At 43.0% G+C, this 18,763-nt stretch overlaps 1 protein-coding gene and 1 pseudogene across 1 annotated transcript in view; one reads left to right on the top strand and one right to left on the bottom strand.

Annotated features, from left to right (window-relative positions):
* LOC126234901 (uncharacterized) overlaps positions 1–18,763 on the bottom strand; it is a 447,962-nt gene that overhangs the window by 26,345 nt on the left and 402,854 nt on the right. Inside the window, exons 9-10 of the mRNA XM_049943641.1 lie at positions 9,526–9,680; positions 9,252–9,432 (exon numbers count right to left, since the gene is read on the bottom strand). Coding sequence (XP_049799598.1) covers positions 9,252–9,432; positions 9,526–9,680 — 336 coding nt within the window. The remainder of the gene's footprint in view (positions 1–9,251; positions 9,433–9,525; positions 9,681–18,763) is intronic.
* Positions 881–998, top strand: LOC126238633 (5S ribosomal RNA; annotated as a pseudogene).

The following is an 18,763-nucleotide window of genomic DNA, read 5'->3' as shown; positions in this document are numbered from 1 at the left end:
GATAATACAAAACTAGCTTCCCTTCTTTGTACTTTTTAGATGTCATCCGTCAGTCCTACCTGATGCGGATCCCACACCACACGGCAATACTCCAGAAGGGGGCGGACAAGCGTGGTGTAAGCAGTCTTTTTAGTTGACCTGTTGCACCTTCTAAGTGTTCTGCCAATGAATCGCAGTCTTTGGTTTGTTCTACCCACAATACTATCTATGTGATCGTTCCAATTTAGTTTATTTGTAAATGTAATCCCTAAGTATTTAGCTGAATTTACAGCCTTCAGATTTGTGTGACTTGTCGCGTAATCGAATTACCACCTGGACGACCATAACAACCGTATTCGGTAATGTTCCTGGGTGCGTTATGTGTTCGCACCTCTCGCCATATGAGAGTACGTTCAGCATTTTCAAACATGTTCGTTTTCTTTTGTCCATGTGTTGTAACGTGGGCAGGCATAAAGCTGCATGGGCGTACTGTTTCAGGGGTGCATTCGGCTCTGACTTTATTTTTATGGATGACAATGAGCGACAGCATCGAACAGCCCAGGTTGAGACGCTCATGGAACGAGAGTATATTCGTCGAAAAGACTGGTCCGCCCATTCCCCCCGACTGGTAGAGCACATGTGGGATGCGCTGTGGAGACATACTGCGCCCACGTCCACATTCATCAGCGACCAACCGGCAGTTCTGAACCACGCTGGTCGCGAAATGGAACGCCTTACAAGAATTCCTTAGCAATCTTGTGGTCAGCATGTGAGCTGTCCGTGGTGATCACAAATCCTATAAAAAACCGGGTCCCGCCTTGTGTAATATCCAGGGGACCATTATAAACCTCGGTGACCTCAGTGTAATTATTGTCTTTAAATATAAGTGTTATTCTATTTGGCCAACAGCCCTGCCGCAGTGGTACCACCGGTTCCCGTCAGATCACCGAAGGTAAGCGCTGTCGGGCTGGGCTATCACTTGGATGGGTGACCATCCGGTCTGCCGAGCGCTGTTGGTAAGCGGGGTGCACTCAGCCATTGTGAGGCAAACTGAGGAGTCGCTTGACTGAGAAGTAGCGGCCCCGGTCTCGGAAACTGATATTCGGCCGGGAGAGCGATCTGCTCACGACATGCTCCTCCATATCCGCACCCAGTGCCGCCTATGGGCTGAGGATGACATGGCGGCCGGTCGGTACCGTTGGGCCTCCATGGCCCATTCGGGAGGAATTTAGTTGTTTTAGTTATTCTATTTGTCTCAACGCGTATTTCTTAGAGTTACCTTCTGTGCAACACTTTAGCAGTTCTTTTCATGTATGGTCCAAGTTTCATCGGGGCATGTTACTTGATAGTGACACGCCATGCGAAATTTTTTCACACTATTGCACAGAAAGACCTGCCACTATGCTTGCTGTCACAAACTTTCTTCAGAGCCGAGCTAGATTAGTGCCGCAACCTGCTTTCATTTTCCCAACAATTTCACGACCCCTCCGCGGAAATCTGGTTTTGCAAAATGCAACCATCATATCATAAGCCTCAGTTATAAATTCTTATTCATATAGTCTTTAGTTTTCACTTCATACAAGCACTATTGTGTACGGTAGTCCATGGAGTTGCACGGGCTGCCAAAACTCGCTATCCACACCCTGGTGCCGAGTGTTGCACAGAGCCGAAGATAATACTTCTTTCACCCTTGAAATCACATGTTACACGAATGCTGCCGGTAGAAGCCAAAGCGTTCACTCAAAAAAGTGTGTCTTCAAGCAGTTATTAAGTCTGCTGTTGCTCGCTTCACAGCTCTCGCGGCCCACTGACGATGTCACTTCGACAAGAATGTGGATTATGACTTGGTGGAAAAAGCGTGTGAGTGTTTTCACTGAACAATATGATTATCACAAAAGGAACAAACTGTATACAGCATTAAACGAAATATGATGTACCTTAAAAGATGGTAGGTCGCAGACAACTGGAAGAAATAAAAAAGAAAACGAAAACTCTGCGTTTACAGTACTAATGAGAAACAAATGTCATATAGACTTCAGATAGAAATAGTTTTGTGGATGTTTATTTACCTAAAGTATAGTTTTTCAACATATTTCTATTCACCAGTGGCTTGGAATCGTAAACTAGCTGATAACTTCTCAGAAAAAGCTTCGTTAATTTATGTTTCACGAGGTCCAGTGGCTATCGATACTTATCCTAACTCTTCATGAATTAATTTCGAAACGAGTACTCTAAAGGCAGCTACTTTCGAGAAAAAGTTTAAGCTTCTCCTCTCATCTTCTCGTCCACTTCTTTGACTCAAAATGACAGTTTTATTCTTTTCTACGTCAGCATCTACTTGGTCACTTTGCAATTCACACATACGAGCTTGGGAGAGTGTTCATCGAACCACCTTCAGACTCTTTGTCTGTTGCTGCATTCCCGAACAGCACGCATGAAAAACAAACTTAGTGTAAGCAGTTTCTTTAGTAGATCTGCTGCATCTTGTAAGTGTTCTACCAATAAAACGCACTCATTACTCCGCCTTCTCCACAACATTTTCTATATGCTGGTTCCAGTTTCAGTTGTTCGTAATTGTTATCTCTAAGGATTCAAATAAATTAGTTTAGAGTGATTTATAGGGTAAATAAAAATTAAGGGGATTCCTTTTGGTACTCATATGGAAGACCTAGTGTTGTTCGTGAGGCAGCTTGGGACATTCAGTAAGTAAAGCAACACAATTTTTTTTCCTGAAAGCAAATAGGTTTTGAAACTTCCTGGCAGATTAAAACTGTGTGCCCGACTGAGACTCGAACTCGGGACCTTTGCCTTTCGCGGGCAACTGCTCTACCAACTGAGCCACCGAAGCACGACTCACGCACGGTACCCACAGCTTTACTTCTGCCAGTACCTCGTCTCCTGAGACGAGATACTAACAGAAGTAAAGCTGTGAGTACCGGGCGTGAGTCGTGCTTCGGTGGCTCAGTTGGTAAAGCACTTGCCTGCGAAAGGCAAAGGTCCCGAGTTCGAGTCTCAGTCGGGCACACAGTTTTAATCTGCCAGGAAGTTTCATATCAGCGCACACTCCGCTGCAGAGTGAAAATCTCATTCTCAAATAGGTTTTATTCACGATACCAACACACCATATTATTCTCCACGCTTTTGGTTATGAACACCTGTTACAGCATAATCTCCGTTTATTGCGACGCCCCCTACGCCATCTTAGAGGGAGGGCCGGTATGCCCGCATGGAACCCTTTCACTTGGCGACGTCGGAGCCGACGTCTTACTACATCAATAATCTCCCACGTAACGCGCAACAAATTCCGCACAGACGGTCCTTCGTTGCTCTTTATGGTGTTCTGTTAGGCCGAGAGGAACCCAGCGGGCATACACCTTTCAGTACCCCTAATGGTGAACGAGTGTGTAAGAGTTACCAACACAGACGTCCAGTTGTGTATGGAGGTGTTTCTGACCCGTCGATCATTTCGAATGAGTGTGTCTGTACGTTGCAACACTGCAAGAGCTACAAGTGTGTGCGGTCGGCCAGCGCGCAGGAGATCGGAGAGATTTGCGCGACACTGTAGCGATGATGACAGACGCCTCTCCCAACGACTCACCGTGCTTTTGTTCTCTAACAGGTCTCCGTATACATTCTGCAAGTGCTTAACAATATCTGCTAAACGAAACTCAATGACAGCTCTCTACTTGGAATACACCTACGCTACAGACGTCACCTAGCAGAACTACGTGAAACTATAGGGACTGAAGCAGGAATGTTCCACGATGTCCCACATAAGATTCCGCATATTTTCAACCGAAATTGGGCAAGAAAAGGAATTGTTGAGTCATTTATTGAATGTCCCTCGTATTGCAGTGATCGCAGAGAAAACAAGTTCCGCTAATTTCCTTTCGTGACTGAAAGACACTCCCTGCGTTCACTGGCTACTGCTGTGCATTTCGTGGTGTGTCTCACGGCATGCGACTTTCCTCATTTGCATTAGTGCTCGCTTTGCTATACATTCTATGCAATGTGTAGACGGGCACTTAATGAGCAGGAGTGCAAGTAAAAGGCGCATCTCACCAGCCGCTGAACTGCACACCTCCCCACTTCGTGAGGTTACGCTCGTGAGCATACTTGCTCGCGGAACTGTGTGGTTCATGCTGAATCATGCACTTACATGTGACAGCACCTCCAGTTGTAAGAATAGTGGAAGGCACGTAAGTTGTAACGAATTCCTACTCACGCTGTGATGATACTGCTTTGTCACATGTCGTTAAGTGACAATATACACATATGATCATTTTATGTTGCATTCTCATAAACTTTCTGAGTGGAAGAGTTAAGACCTGTGATTTCTACATTTTAGTTCATGTTTCTCCCAGTTGACGAAATGTGATGAGATATGCCACCTTTGCATTTTAGGCAGTGGGTAGACAATACCGGAAATCCGGGAGGTTTCCCGGTCTGTGTGGCCGAGCGGTTCTAGGCACTTCAGTCTGGAATCGCGCGACCGCTACGGTCGCAGTTTGGAATCCTGCCTCGGGCATGGATGTGTGTGATGTCCTTAGGTTAGTTAGGCTTAAGTAGTTCTAAGTTCTAGGGAACTGATGACCTCAGATATTAAGTCCCATAGTGCTCAGAGCTATTTGAATCATTTGAACCGGGATATTTCCTAAAAGGAATACCCACAGACAGCGGTCGTGCAAGTAAACCGCTTTGGGTATATCCTAAGCCAGATTATGTCAAAAGTGCTTTTCAGAATAGTGCAAGGGAATTCAGCCTAAGAACATAGGTTTTCGTAAAATCGAAGCAGGGAACAGAGCCACCGCTATCTTCCTGTAAACAGCATAGGATGCGAGCTGTATTTACACGTCCAGACATCGTTCTGCCAGGAATAAGGCGAGGGCCAGTACACTGTCAACTTTTGCTTTGTTGACAGAGAATACAAAAAGCGCTGGAGGAGAAAATTCTACAAGCTTTGGCTGTACGCTGGAAGAGAGAAGGAGCTTTTCGGTTGCCACTGTGGCAAACCTTGTGAGTTCCCTCGCCGCCTGTGACATTTCTAAGTAGTGTGTGAGAGGAGGAAGTCAATATTCGATTTTGGGGGAAGCATACGGCCCGGTTTGCGTCTTGTCGTTGGAGAGTCTCTGTTTCGTTCCCTGTTCAGCTTGCCGCTCCTTTAGTTGTTTTGGAGTAAGTGTCGAATTTAGCATTTACATTGTCTTTGCAACGCGTAGCTCAAAATCTGCGAGTCAGTTTCGCAACTTGTGATTGCTCTTTGTCGTTAGTTCTCTATCATACTCGGATCAAAGGTCGATGCTATCCAGTGCTTTTCGTGAAGTGGCCAGGCTTTGGAAAGTGATTTTTATCTCTTCCGGAGAGCATTCGGGTGCCTTCTGCACAGATACAGTGTTTATGAATCTGTATATCATCAGACCAAACAAATTAATCTTTGTAAGATAATTTTTTCTCACGCCATTATTTCCTCCCACAACGTTCTGATGAGGCGACACTTTTCAATAAAAATAAATATCATCAGAGGATTCTAGTTCATTGAGCCGAAGTCTCACTCCGACGGTGTTTCTAATGTAATGCAGGTGCCATTATGAAAGATATTTTCTGTTCTTTTAATCCGGAAAGTTAGCTGGGTCCTTTCTAATTACACGAACTGAATTAAATTTTGTCTTCTATATAATGAAACTTCACCTGAATTGGTGTTTAGGAGCGTGAAGAATTATCGATTTAACATTTTTACGATTATGTTGCACTCTATCTGAGCATACACTGAGATGACTAAGGACATAAGATATCTCCTAAGGTTGCATCGAGCCTCCGTTTGTCCGGAGTAGTTCGTAACTCGACGTGGCAACAACTCAACAAGTCGTTAGAGGTCCCCACCAGGGCTACTGAGTCATGATGCCTCTCTAGCTGCCCATAATCGGGAAGGATTTTGTGCACGAACTAGCCTCTCGATTAAGTCCCATGAATGTTCGATGGGATTCACGCTGGGTGAACTGGGTGACAGAATCATTCCCTGGAATTGTCCAGAATGTTCTTCAAACAAGTCGCGAACAACCTGTGTCTTGGCACACAGTCATCCATAAGAGTTCCTTCGTTCTTTGGAAACATGATATCAACGAATGGGTGCAAATGGTCTCCAAGTAGTCGAAGCTAATCATTTTCAGTCAGTGCCCCAGTCCATTCCTTGTAAACACAGCTCACAATTTTATGGAGCCACCACCAGTTCGCACAGTGTCTTTGTTGACAACCTGTGACCATCGCTTCGTTGGGTCGGCGCTAGGGTCGGTGCTACACTCGAACCCTAAAATTAGATCTTACCAAATGAAATCTGGACTCATCTGACGAAGCCACGATTTTCCAGTTGTCTAGGGTACAACCGATATCTTCACGAGCCCACGCGATGTCATGCAGTTAGCAAGCGCACTCATGTCGGGCGTTGTCTGTCAGCCAGTTAACGCCAGATTTCGTCTCATTATCCTAACTGATACGTTCGTCGTGCGTCCCACATTGACTTCTGCGGTTATTATACACAGTAATGCATGTCTCTTAGCACTGACAATTCTACGCAAACAATGCTGCTCTCGTTCGTTAAGTGAAGGTGAGGCGTAGCGCCGTATATCGATCCTGCCTTGGAGGCGGTTAAGTGGGACATGTGTCTCAGAGTTGGATAGTGACAGATGGTGACGCGGGACTGGACGCGCACGTAGTTTATGTATCAGCTGATAGAGGACAGTATTGGATAGGGGGACTGTGACTTTAGTTTCGATTGTGCCCACTAGAGTGCACTAAAGTAATAGAATGTTTTTCATAAACTGTTCTAGTATTTTCATAAAGTGTTATTATGTCTTTTTGTCTATGTAAAATGTTATAAATGTGTTTTAGCAGTATGAATGATGCTTGAGTGTGGTTTAAGGTTAGTATGAAGATAATTGTTTAACGAGTTATGTAGTGGGATTTAGTGTGGGCACATTTTGAAGAAGTATGGATGTGGACAAAGGGGATTTTAGTAGAATAGATTTGTAAAGTAAGTTTATGGTAATGGGAAAGTTAACTCAGGTATAAATAACAATAGTAAATAACTTTATGCATAAACAAAATTTCAGCATATTAGATAATTACGTCGGTAAAAAGTGCAGTCGTTGGTTTACTATTTTGAATTCGCTACTGACGAAAAGCGCAGACTGACGCGGGAGAATGTTGTTTTGCTATTGGCTGTTGAGTAAACTGACCAATGGTAAAGTAATATTCTTCGCGCGCCTTTCTCTGCTGGGAGAGAAGACTTAAGAGTATTCTGGAGAGGACTCGGAGCCTAGCCATGAAACAGTTCGGACGTGTGTAGTAGTAGTTCCGATGGAAATGATAAGTTGCCGGATCTAGCAGTGTTTCACACATCAAAAGTGTTGTCAAGTGACGGCATGATTATTCCGATGGGTGTGTAGAAATTTCGGAAATGTTAAGTGAATTTTGTGGCGAGAAAAGACATAAATTCCGCGTGGCGTATTGAGTAGGTCGGTGGCTAAAAACTGTGACTGCATGAGGTACCGACAGACTTAATATTTGTCGAGCATTCTCAATCAAAAACAATCCGTATTTTTGTAGCTATTACGTTTTCGAGAAATGCAACACCATAAACTTTCTAATGTGAGGGAAAGGGATTGTGAGTGACTGTGTTTAGGCTAGCACGGGCTTGGCAGTGATACCTGTTTCCTAAGTTCCAGAATATGTTAATTAAGGACAAATCTTCCAACCTTTCATTTCGTGTGAAAACTTTCTCCCGAAACGTAGATTTAATGACTTTAATTGCAGCCTGGTTCACGTCGAAGTACAGTTGGTTTCACTCGGCTTCCCTACTGATGATCTGCTGAGACAATGTTCACAGGTAGGTGCAGGTTCGTCGTAAAGGGACGGAAAGAACCGCGCCGCCGCAAAGGCTAACGGCCACTGCGTTGTCCATTGTGAGAGGTAATGCCTGAAATGTGGTATTCTCCGCACAGTCATGACTCTTTGGATATCGGTATATTGAATTCCCTTACGATTTACGAAATTACATGACCCTTGCATTTAGCTCTAACTACTATTACGCCCTCAGAGTCTGTTAATTACCGTCGTGCGACCATAATCACGTCGGAAACCTTTTCACATGACGTCTCCGCCAATGCACTTACCTTGCATACCTTGGGTACGCGATTCATCCGCCGTCTGTATACGTGCGTATCGCTATCCCACGATTTTGCGACGTCACTTGTAATGGTTCTTTATTTACGTGACCATTACGGTACTCCAACCCCAGTTCTCGATACCAGTAATATCTTACTACTTTTCTGCAAAGTAACAGACATATTTTTGTGACAATATTTACATTTGGTTTTATTAATGTATACGTACTCCGATGTATCGATATGTTACAGTGATATGGTTCTTGTGTGTATTCATTTCTGTGAGACTGTCATAATCTTTGACTTACTTGTAACCGTTTTGGCGCGAATGTGCACAGAGCAGTCTTTGTTTCACTTTGCAGAAGTTAAGTTGTTATTTCGCTTTGGAAAAGAACAGTCGAGTCTTGTGTTTGGTTAAAGTGGAAAGTAAATATATGAAGATTGATACAAAACTGTTTGCTTGATGATGTGACAATTAAGAAGTATATGTAAATTTACAATAAGTTTAATAAAAATGTGGATCGTGAACACAAAGTCAAAAATTATTTCTACCATGCCATTGTTCTGATCTGGGATTGTTTGATCATTAAGAATTTCCTGAAAAACGCATTTGTTAGGTCTACAAATATTGCTAAAATACAGATCTGGACCTTCAAGCAGTGAATGTGAAATCACCCTAGAATCAACAAGATGAGCCATAATAACTTCGACGAAATCTACGTGGGAATCCATTCAAGTTAAGTGCCAAAATTAATGACTTTTTTATAGTGACTTCATTATTTCCATTCTGACGATACCATCCACAGTCAATAACTTTGTAGTTACCCGATAAAGCGAGCATATGCTGCGTGAGCAACGTTATTAATCTGATTTCTAACCTACTTTGCAAGTGGTGGTATTGTTAGACACTGCAGAGTCGCTTGTTTGGTCATTTGTGTGATAAGTTTGCGAGCGTGCCAGACAACTTGCGCAAACGACTTCTGAACCCAGGTCGGCTCACACATAGTACAACAAGTACAAGAGACGTGAACATTACAACACGTCGCCGGAACCACAGTAAGCAGCTACTCAGTCCGCTTTTCCGGGTTTCAGGCGCGATACGCAGGAGCGTACCTGCGGCGTGCGGCTTGTCCGCGGCGCTGACGTTGGCGCCCCTGTGGTCCGGCGGGTCGTTGATGGAACGCTCGCCGTACGGCACGCCGCCCCCAGGCGGCTGCGGCGTCGCCCATCTGTTGCCGGAGGAGGCGCCGAAGGGCTTTTCGAAGTTGTAGTGCGGGTCGAAGGGCCGCGTGCGCTGCGGCGGCACGGACAGTGGAGGCGGCGGGGGCGGCAGCGGGCGGTGGCGCAGCGGCGGGTAGGCGGGCGGCGGGCTCCAGGCCGGGGACACCTGCACGTCGGGGTGCGGGGCGCGCGCCGGCCCGTACGGCGACATAGTGTTGGGGAAGCTCTCGCGCGACGACTTGTTCAGCTTCTCGGGGAGCACGCGGTTCCAGAAGTCCGTGTAGCGCCGCCGGTACTGCTTGCCCACCGACAGCCGCTCGTCTGTAAACCGAGCAATTAGTTCTGTAGCACAGTTGCTCTTACAAGAGATTGGGTTGTAATTTTTTCTTTTTGCTTTCAGCTTGCCACAAATACCTTATATTGCCGATATACACTGCCGGAAAGAACAGTACATTTATAATTTTCCAATTCACTCAAAATTTGTCATGTCAACAGTAGATGTGGAGAACATCAAATGATTAGATGTACAGATCAACAGCACAAGAGGTTCTGAGGTGCCAGGTATCGACTCATGCAAAACACCCATTTTAGTACATGGTGTAGCCTTCACAGGCGACAGGGCAAGGGCTGACTCCGGCATCGAGTCGATCGTAGAGATGGCCAATGCTGACATGGCATATATTACTCTACGCCCGCTCGACCTATTCATGTACTCCTGTAAGAGTGGTTGGGCGATGAGAGCCTCACGAATCACTTCACGTCCCATCGTATCCGATACGCGCTCCATTCGAGTGGAGTCCGGAAATTGTGCCAGTCATAAAAATTGCTTCACGTCTTGCAGAGCACTTTGAGTGGACGAGCATCATCCTGTTGGAACAACACATAAACTTCCTGTTGCAACAACGGCAAAAGAACGGGTCTAACAACATTCTGGTTAGCGTCCACGCTAGAAAATCCAAAGGTAAACGAGAATTTCAGCTTATTGCACCCCAGAAAATAGGGCCTGGGTTGTGAACAGTGTCGAATGCGCTCTGTGAGACAGCGTTTACCACATCTACGTCGTAAGCGCAAACGACAATCACTTGAGTGCAAGCAGAAGCTGCTTTCGTCACTGAAGACTACGGCCCGTCGTCCAGGTGATCCTCTGACGGCAACAATGGAGCTGTGCAGTCGATGCTGTGGCGTGAGTGGAACATGGGCTAGAGGTGAGGGTGCCTGTAGTCCCACTACTAATAACTAGTTCGCAAACGGTTCAGTTGACGGGTCTGGGCTTTCAAGCCCTCTTATCTGTGCTGTGGTAGCTGTACGATCCGCCACTGCTGCCCTTATAATATGACTGTGTCCGCCCCGATAGCTGAATGGTCAGCGTGACTGACTGCCGTCCTAAGGGGCCCGGGTTCGATGTACTTAATATCAAAATTGGAGACCACCAGGCAGACGAAGTTAAGGAATTCTTCTACCTTGGTAAAAAAAGTAATACATGATGGCCTCAGCGAGGTAGGCAAAAAAATGAACTAATACAGTGAGAGAGGGAACTGCTGGCTAAAATGATACTATTGTCAGACATCTGCGTTACTCTGAGGATGAAATTTCCGACGAAGTACATTTCTAATACAACATTGTATGAGAATGGATCACGGGCTGTGGGGAACCCAAATGAAGAAAAACGAAACTTTCGGGATGTGGTGCTATAGAAAGATTCTGAAAATCAGGTGGGCTGATACGGACTCAAAAAATGGTTCAAATGCCTCTGAGCACTATGGGACTTAACTTCTGAGGTCATCAGTCCCCTAGAACTTAGAACTACTTAAACCTAACTAACCTAAGGACAACACACACATCCATGCCCAAGGCAGGATTCGAACCTGCGACCGTAGCGGTCGCGCGGCTCCAGACTGTAGCGCCTAGAACCGCTCGGCCACTCCGGCCGGCTGATAAGGACTGATGGGATTCTTGGCAGAATCGATAAGGAGAGGAGCACATGGAGAACACTGACAAAAAAAGTAACAAGATGATGGGACATGCGTTAAGACATAAGGATTAACTTGAGCGGTACTAGGGGGAGCTGTAAGGGCTATTAATTCCAGGGGATGTCAGAAATATGTCCAATAAATAACTGAGGATGACGGATGCTCTGAAAGGCAGAGGACGGCAGAGGAGAGGACGTTGTTGGAAAAGAAAAGAAATTACTGTTTCTTTCTATATCGTAGAATCTTTTACCTTTTATTTTGTACTTATGTTTTATGGCTTTCCTGCATGTTTATGGTTCACGGCTTTTCAATCTCTTCGGCGTGTACGAAAATCTCTATAGACTGCACCGTCAGCCATATTGTAGTTAGACAAAACACTTAGATCGATCTATACGTGGATAAAGATTAGACATCCATTTCATATTATGTACATTTTGTCATAGACTATAACAATAACTGCAGTAGCGCATTATCAGATCATCACGAGATTTCAATTCTTCATTAGCAGACGTCAAGCTAAACAGAACAATTGCTTCCTCGAAGTAAGCTACGAGTTTTACAATATATTTGTGGTTTATTTTTACAAAATGGCAAGAGGAAATTTACTGCTCGAAATATTTTGTTGGCTTTGTATCTTTACTGTGTATATCCTGTACGAAATTGACATGCATTTGCGACACTGCTCACGAAATTCATCGTCTGTCACGCTGTACATATGATTTCAAAATGGGGCGCATATACCACAGATAAGTGAAAACTGAATTTTAAGTGCCCTGTCCAAGGAAGTGTTATGTGTCATTTGCCCTATGTCTCTGTGTCATAGTGTCGTAACTTAAGCGCCAGTAAGCAATCCATCACTTCAGAAAACAAGTAGTCCTATATAAAAATGTACGTCGTTTGAGAGATTCCCTTGAACATCAGTTACACTTACTAAGTACTTGCTTTATTCATATATAACGTTTATCAGTAGTGGCATATGTGAACAAACTATGTCAAATTCATTCAAGACGCATCCGCACTGTTTTCAACTCTTGATTTTACGAATTACACATATTTAAAAGTTTAGCTGATACAGTACCTAATTTTAGTTTCCGCTCCAACTCTTATCGCTCTTTCGCACTGCAAGGGAATTTATCACTAAAGCGTAAGTCAAATAATGCAGTTTCATTTGAATGCAGCATTTATTTTCTGATCAGCCTGTCAATATTCGGATCATACGATATTTTTACAGTAATACAGCGGAAGTATCACCGGTCTTTGCTCTATCCCCGAATGAGTTTATGTTGTTCTTCTCCAGTCGTCCTTAACATACGATATTAAAAGTTAGAACAGAATCGGTAATTATTGACTTGTTTATTCCAGTGACACTTGTGGGCTAACACGCAAGCCGGTTGGAATTCTACGTCCAATTTAGACAGAGATCACTATTTTCAGCGCAAAGAGTTTCCAGTGGCTGACAAAATACGAAAATATAGGTCTCACGTGACAAAACCTGCCCAATCAGATTGCCGAAAGCTTGGTTGAATAGATTGTGACGTCTGAGCCGCTGAGGAGGAAAAATGGTCCTTTTAGCTATTAGACGGGAGTACCATAGAGTATTGTGTCTAGAGGCCGGCCGGGGTGGCCGAGCGGTTCTAGGTGCTACAGTCTGGAACCGCGCAACCGGTACGGTCGCAGGTTCGAATCCTGCCTCGGGGATGGATGTGTGTGATGTCCTTAGGTTAGTTAGGTTTAAGTAGTTTTACGTTCTAGGGGACTGATGACCTCAGATGGTAAGTCCCATAGTGCTCAGAGCCATTTGAACAATTTTTTTCTTGTGTCTATAGTCATGTAGACAGAGGACGTCTCTTGCGAGTATAAGGAAGACATTTAATGTTTCAGCAAATAGTAAACAAGAGAATAAAATACGCCAACGAATCATTTACATTATTTCAAGACTTTCTTGATGTTCCTATTTATGATCACTAAGTATTATTTACGCGCGGCAGATACATGAAAACTGAAACTGACTTTATGCCTTCCTAGGTAAGTTTTCTCTTTCCCGTTCTGATGTTTGCAGGTCTATTATTTACCGATTCAAATAGTGGTAGCCTTGCCTTTACAAAGTGTTTGATACCGACATTTTTTTCCGGAAAAACGCACTGTTTCGTGCGCCACTTGAAAGAGCATTCCAAGAGGACTTCAGTGACGCAACAATTGTGGAACATGATGACACAGTGACAACATAGACGCGCCACAAACCAGAGTCCAGACGTGAGGAGGAAAAATACCTTTATTTATTTATTTATTTATTTATTTATTGTTCCGTGGGACCACATTAAGGAGAAGTCTCCATGGTCATGGAACGAGTCAATACATGAAATTATAACACGATTGTAGAAACAGATAAAATGAAATATAAGAAACATATTCGGGCGACAAGTCGTTAGTTTAAATAAAGAAAATCAATAATGTAACACTGGAATTTGCTTAATTTTTTAGCTCTTCCAGGAGCTCCTCGACAGAATAGAAGGAGTGAGCCACGAGGAAACTCTTCAGATTAGACTTAAAAGTGTTTGGGCTACTGCTAAGATTTTTGAGTTCTTGTGGTAGCTTATTGAAAATGGATGCAGCAGAATACTGCACTCCTTTCTGCACAAGAGTCAAGGAAGTGCATTCCACATGCATATTTCATTTCTGTCTAGTATTAACTGAGTGAAAGCTGCTAACTCTTGGGAATAGGCTAATATTGCTAACAACAAACGACATTAAAGAAAATACATACTGTGAGGGCAATGTCAAAATTCCCAGACTATTGAATAGGGGTCGACAAGAGGTTTTCGAACTTACACCACACATAGCTCGAACAGCCCGTTTTTGAACCAGAAATACCCTTTTTGAATCAGGAGAATTACCCCAAAAAATAATACCATATGACATAAGCGTATGAAAATATGCGAAGTAGACTACTTTTCGTGTTGAAATGTCACTTATTTCAGATACTGTTCTAATGGTAAATAAAGCGGCATTTAGTTTTTGAACAAGATCCTGAACATGGGCTTTCCACAACAGCTTACTATCTATCCGTACGCCTAGGAACTTGAACTGTTCCGTCTCGCTTATAACATGCCCATTCTGTCTGATTAAAATATCAGTTCTTGTTGAATTGTGAGTTAGAAACTGTAAAAACTGAGTCTTACTGTGATTTAGCATCAAATTATTTTCCACAAGCCACGAACTTATTTCATGAACTACATTATTTGATAATGTTTCAATATTACACACAAGATCCTTCACTACCAAGCTGGTGTCATCAGCAAACAGAAATATTTTTGAATCACCGGTAATACTAGAAGGCATATCATTTATATAAATAAGAAACAGCAGTGGCCCCAGCACCGACCCTTGGGGAACGCCCCATTTAACAGTGCCCCATTGGGACTGAACATCATTACCACTCTCAATATTGCGGAGGATTACCTTCTGCTTTCTGTTCTTAAAGTAGGATGCGAACCAATTGTAAGCTACTCCCCTTACTCCATAATGTTCCAACTTCTGCAGTAATATTTTGTGGTCAACACAGTCAAAAGCCTTCGTTAAATCAAAGAAAACACCTAACGTTCGCAACTTTTTATTTAACCCGTCCAAAACCTCACAGAGAAAAGAGACTATAGCATTTTCAGTTGTTAAGCCATTTCTAAAACCAAACTGTACATTTGACAGCAAATTATGTGAATTTAAATGCTGCAGTAACCTTGTATATACAACCCTCTCGATAACTTTAGCAAACACCGATGGCATAGAAATGGGTCTATAATTGTCAACATTATCCCTGTCTCCCTTTTTATAAAGTGGCTTCACTACCGAATACTTTAATCGGTCAGGAAACCGACCACTCCTAAGGGAAAAGTTACAGATATGGCTAAGTACTGGGCTAACATACATGGAACAATACTTCAGTATTCTGCTAGATACCCCGTCATATCCATGAGAGTTCTTGGTCTTTAGTGATTTAATTATTAACTCAATCTCCCTCTTGTCAGTATCATGGAGGAGCACTTCAGGTAACAGTCTCGGAACACTTTTTTCTAAGAGCGCTACATGATTCCCTGTTGGGACTAGGTTTCTATTTAGTTCACCTGCTATATTCAGAAAGTGATTATTAAATACTGTGCATATATGCGACTTATCAGTAACATGGACATCCCCACTACGCACTGATTCTATATTCTCGACCTGTCTCTGCAGACCAGCCACTTCCTTTACGACTGACCATATGGTTTTAATTTTATCCTGAGACTTAGCTATTCTGTCTGCATACCACATACTTTTTACTTTCCTAATAACTTTTTTAAGCACCTTACAATACTGTTTGTAATGGGCTGCTGCATTTAGATTTTGACTGTTTCTAACGTTTTGATATAATTGCCACTTTGTTCTACAAGATATTCTTATCCCTTTAGTCAGCCACCCAGGCTGCCTGTTTGTGCTAGTACCCTGTTTTGAACGTTCTAACGGAAAGCAACTTTCAAAGAGCACGAGAAAAGTCTTGAGGAAAGCATTATATTTATCGTCTACTGTATCAGCACTATAAACATCTTGCCACTCTTGTTCCTTGATAAGGCTTACAAAAGTCTGTACAGCAACTGGATCAGCTTTCCTAAAAAGTTGGTAACTATATTTAACATGTGTTGCAGCACAAAAATCTTTTAGACTTAAAATTTGTGCATCATGATCTGAAAGGCCATTCACCTTTTTGCTAACAGAATGCCCTTCTAGTAATGACGAATGAACAAAAATATTGTCTATGGTTGTTCTACTGTTCCCTTGCACTCTCGTTGGAAAGAATACGGTTTGCATAAGATTATGCAGACCTTAACGTCTGCATTATAATACAAACGAAAACTTAACTCAGGAAATACCGTTCGAGTGTTTATTGTTATGTGTGTCATATAACCTTGTGCACTGATACATGCTATAAAGCGATTCCGTCTGGGCTATATTACACAATGAATTTCAGCTGAATTACATCGCAACAAGTCTTCGGAATTCGTCGTTGCTGCTTTGTAGACTTTTTATTTTAATGTTACTCATAATGACTATAGTTGTGAAGTGTAGTGATGCCCCATTGTGTTTGCCGACTGACAGATCCAACGATTATCAAATGTTCTGTTCAGAAGGTCTGTAACAATCTGTGTGGAAGGACAGGAGATCCGCCATATTTGTCTGAATTTGGTTCCGTTGCCTCTGGGTTCGTGGGAGCTTTTAACGAAATAACTAATTACTCTCGCATATCAACTAAAACAAAGAAGCTGTCTCAGGGGTAAGCTTCTTTCAGATGATGTACCGTGGAAAGCGGCTTATACTCAGAGACACGGGCTCGCATCGAGATGAAACACGTTATATTTCCATGTTCGATTTTGACTTACCAACCTCCTGACTACTTTCATGCCGCCCACCACGAATTTCTCTCCTGTGCAAACCTTTTCATCTCAGATTAGCACATGAAACCTTTCTTTTTAAATGTCTGTGTTCCTCTACGTCTCTTGTCCTCTGTACTTCCCTCTTGTACCACGGCAGATATTCCGTGCTGCCTTAGCGGAATCCTGTCATCCTGTCCTTTCTCCTTGTCAATGTTTCCCATGTATTCCTTTTCTCGCCAATCCTGTGGTTCATTCCATTCAGCAGATCTTGTAATTCTTCTTCGCTACCAATGAGGATAGCAATGTCATCAGGGAATCTTATCACTGACATCCTCTCACCCTGAAATTTAATCCCACGTTTGAACTTTTCTTATATTTCGCTGATTGCTTCTTCGATGTATAGACTGAACAACGGGAGCTAAAGACTACACGTCTGCGTTGTAGACGCGCGTCTAAGGCGTCTTGTCTCGGCTCGAGCTGCTCCCTCCGTCGGACGTTCGAATCGTCCCTGTGTGTTGTCCTTAGCGTAAGTTCGTTTAAGTTCGGTTAGGTAGTGCGTAAACTTAGAGACCGATGACCTCATACCTTACCATAAATTTCCAAAAACTTTTTTCTGTCTTACACCCAATTTCAGTCCGAGAACTTCGTTCTTGGTCTTCCAGTCTTATTGTTCCCTCTATAGATCGTATATTATCCATCTTTGTCTATAGATTATCCTTATTTTTCTCAGAATTTCGAATATCTTGCACCATTTTACATTGTCGAACACTTTTTTCTGGGTCAACATATCCTATGAACGCGTAATGATTTTTCTTCAGTCTTGTTTCCACTATCAACCGCAACGTCAGCACTGCCTCTCTGGTGATTTTACCATCCCTAAAGCCAAAGTGATCGTCACCTAACAGATCCTAGATTTGCTTTCTTATATTATTCTTATCAGCAACAAAAGTTGTTAAGCTTACTGTGCGACAATTCTCGCACTTGTTGATTCTTGTTATCTTCGGAATTGTGTGGATAATATTTTACCGAAAGTCAGAAGGTATATCGCCCGTCTCGTACATTCTATTCACCAACGTCCTATGTGGCCACTCCCCCCCCCCCCCCCCCTCCTTCCCACAAACGAGCTCAGAAATTCCGAAGAAATGTTATCTATCCCTTCTCCCTTTTTTATTCTTAAGCCGTACAAAGCTATTTCATATTCTGACTCTAATACTAGATCCACTATCTCTTCACCTGGTTCTTCTTCTACCACGTCATCAGATAACTACTTCCCCCTCATAGAGGTCCTCAGTGTACTCTTTACACCTATCTGCCCTCTCCTCTGCGTTTAACAGTGGACATCACGTAGGACTCTTAATAAATGCTACCACCCTTGCTTTTAATTTCGCCGATGGTTGTCTGGACTTTTTATATACTGAGTCAGTCCTTCCGACAATCACATCTTTGTCGATTTCTTCACGTTTTTCATTCACCCATTTTGGCATACCTTCCCTGCGCTTCTTATTGTTTCATTCCCTAGTGATTTTTATTTCTGTATTCCTGTATTTTCCTGAATATTTTTCTACTTCCTTCTTTTCCCGAACAAATCAACTATTCCTTCTGTTTCCCATGGGTTCTACGTAATTACCTTTCTTGTACCCATGTTTTTCTTTCCAACTTCTGTGACTGCACTTTTCAGGCATGTCTATTTCTCTTCAACAGAACTTCAACTGAACTTCCTACTGCGCTATTCATTGTCTCAGTACCTATAGTCTCAACGAACTTCAAGCGTGTCCCTTCATCCCTTAGTACTTCGTGTCACACTTGCACATTGAATTTTCTCGCTAGTCTCTTAAACTTCAGCTTGCTCTTCATCGTTACTAAATTGTGATCTGAGTCTGTATCTGCTCCTAGGTACGGCTTACAGTCCAATATCTGATTTACAAGTCACTATCTGACGCTAATGTAAACAAACTGGAATTCTTCCCATATTTTTCGGCTTTTACCGAGTATATGTAATCCTCTTGCGTTTCTTGAGCAGCGTATTCGCTGC

This window comes from Schistocerca nitens, chromosome 2, assembly GCF_023898315.1.
Source record: "Schistocerca nitens isolate TAMUIC-IGC-003100 chromosome 2, iqSchNite1.1, whole genome shotgun sequence".
Classification (NCBI taxonomy): domain Eukaryota; kingdom Metazoa; phylum Arthropoda; class Insecta; order Orthoptera; family Acrididae; genus Schistocerca; species Schistocerca nitens.
The sequence above is the reverse complement of the archived record's forward strand: the minus strand, read 5'-3'. Positions and strand labels throughout refer to the sequence as shown.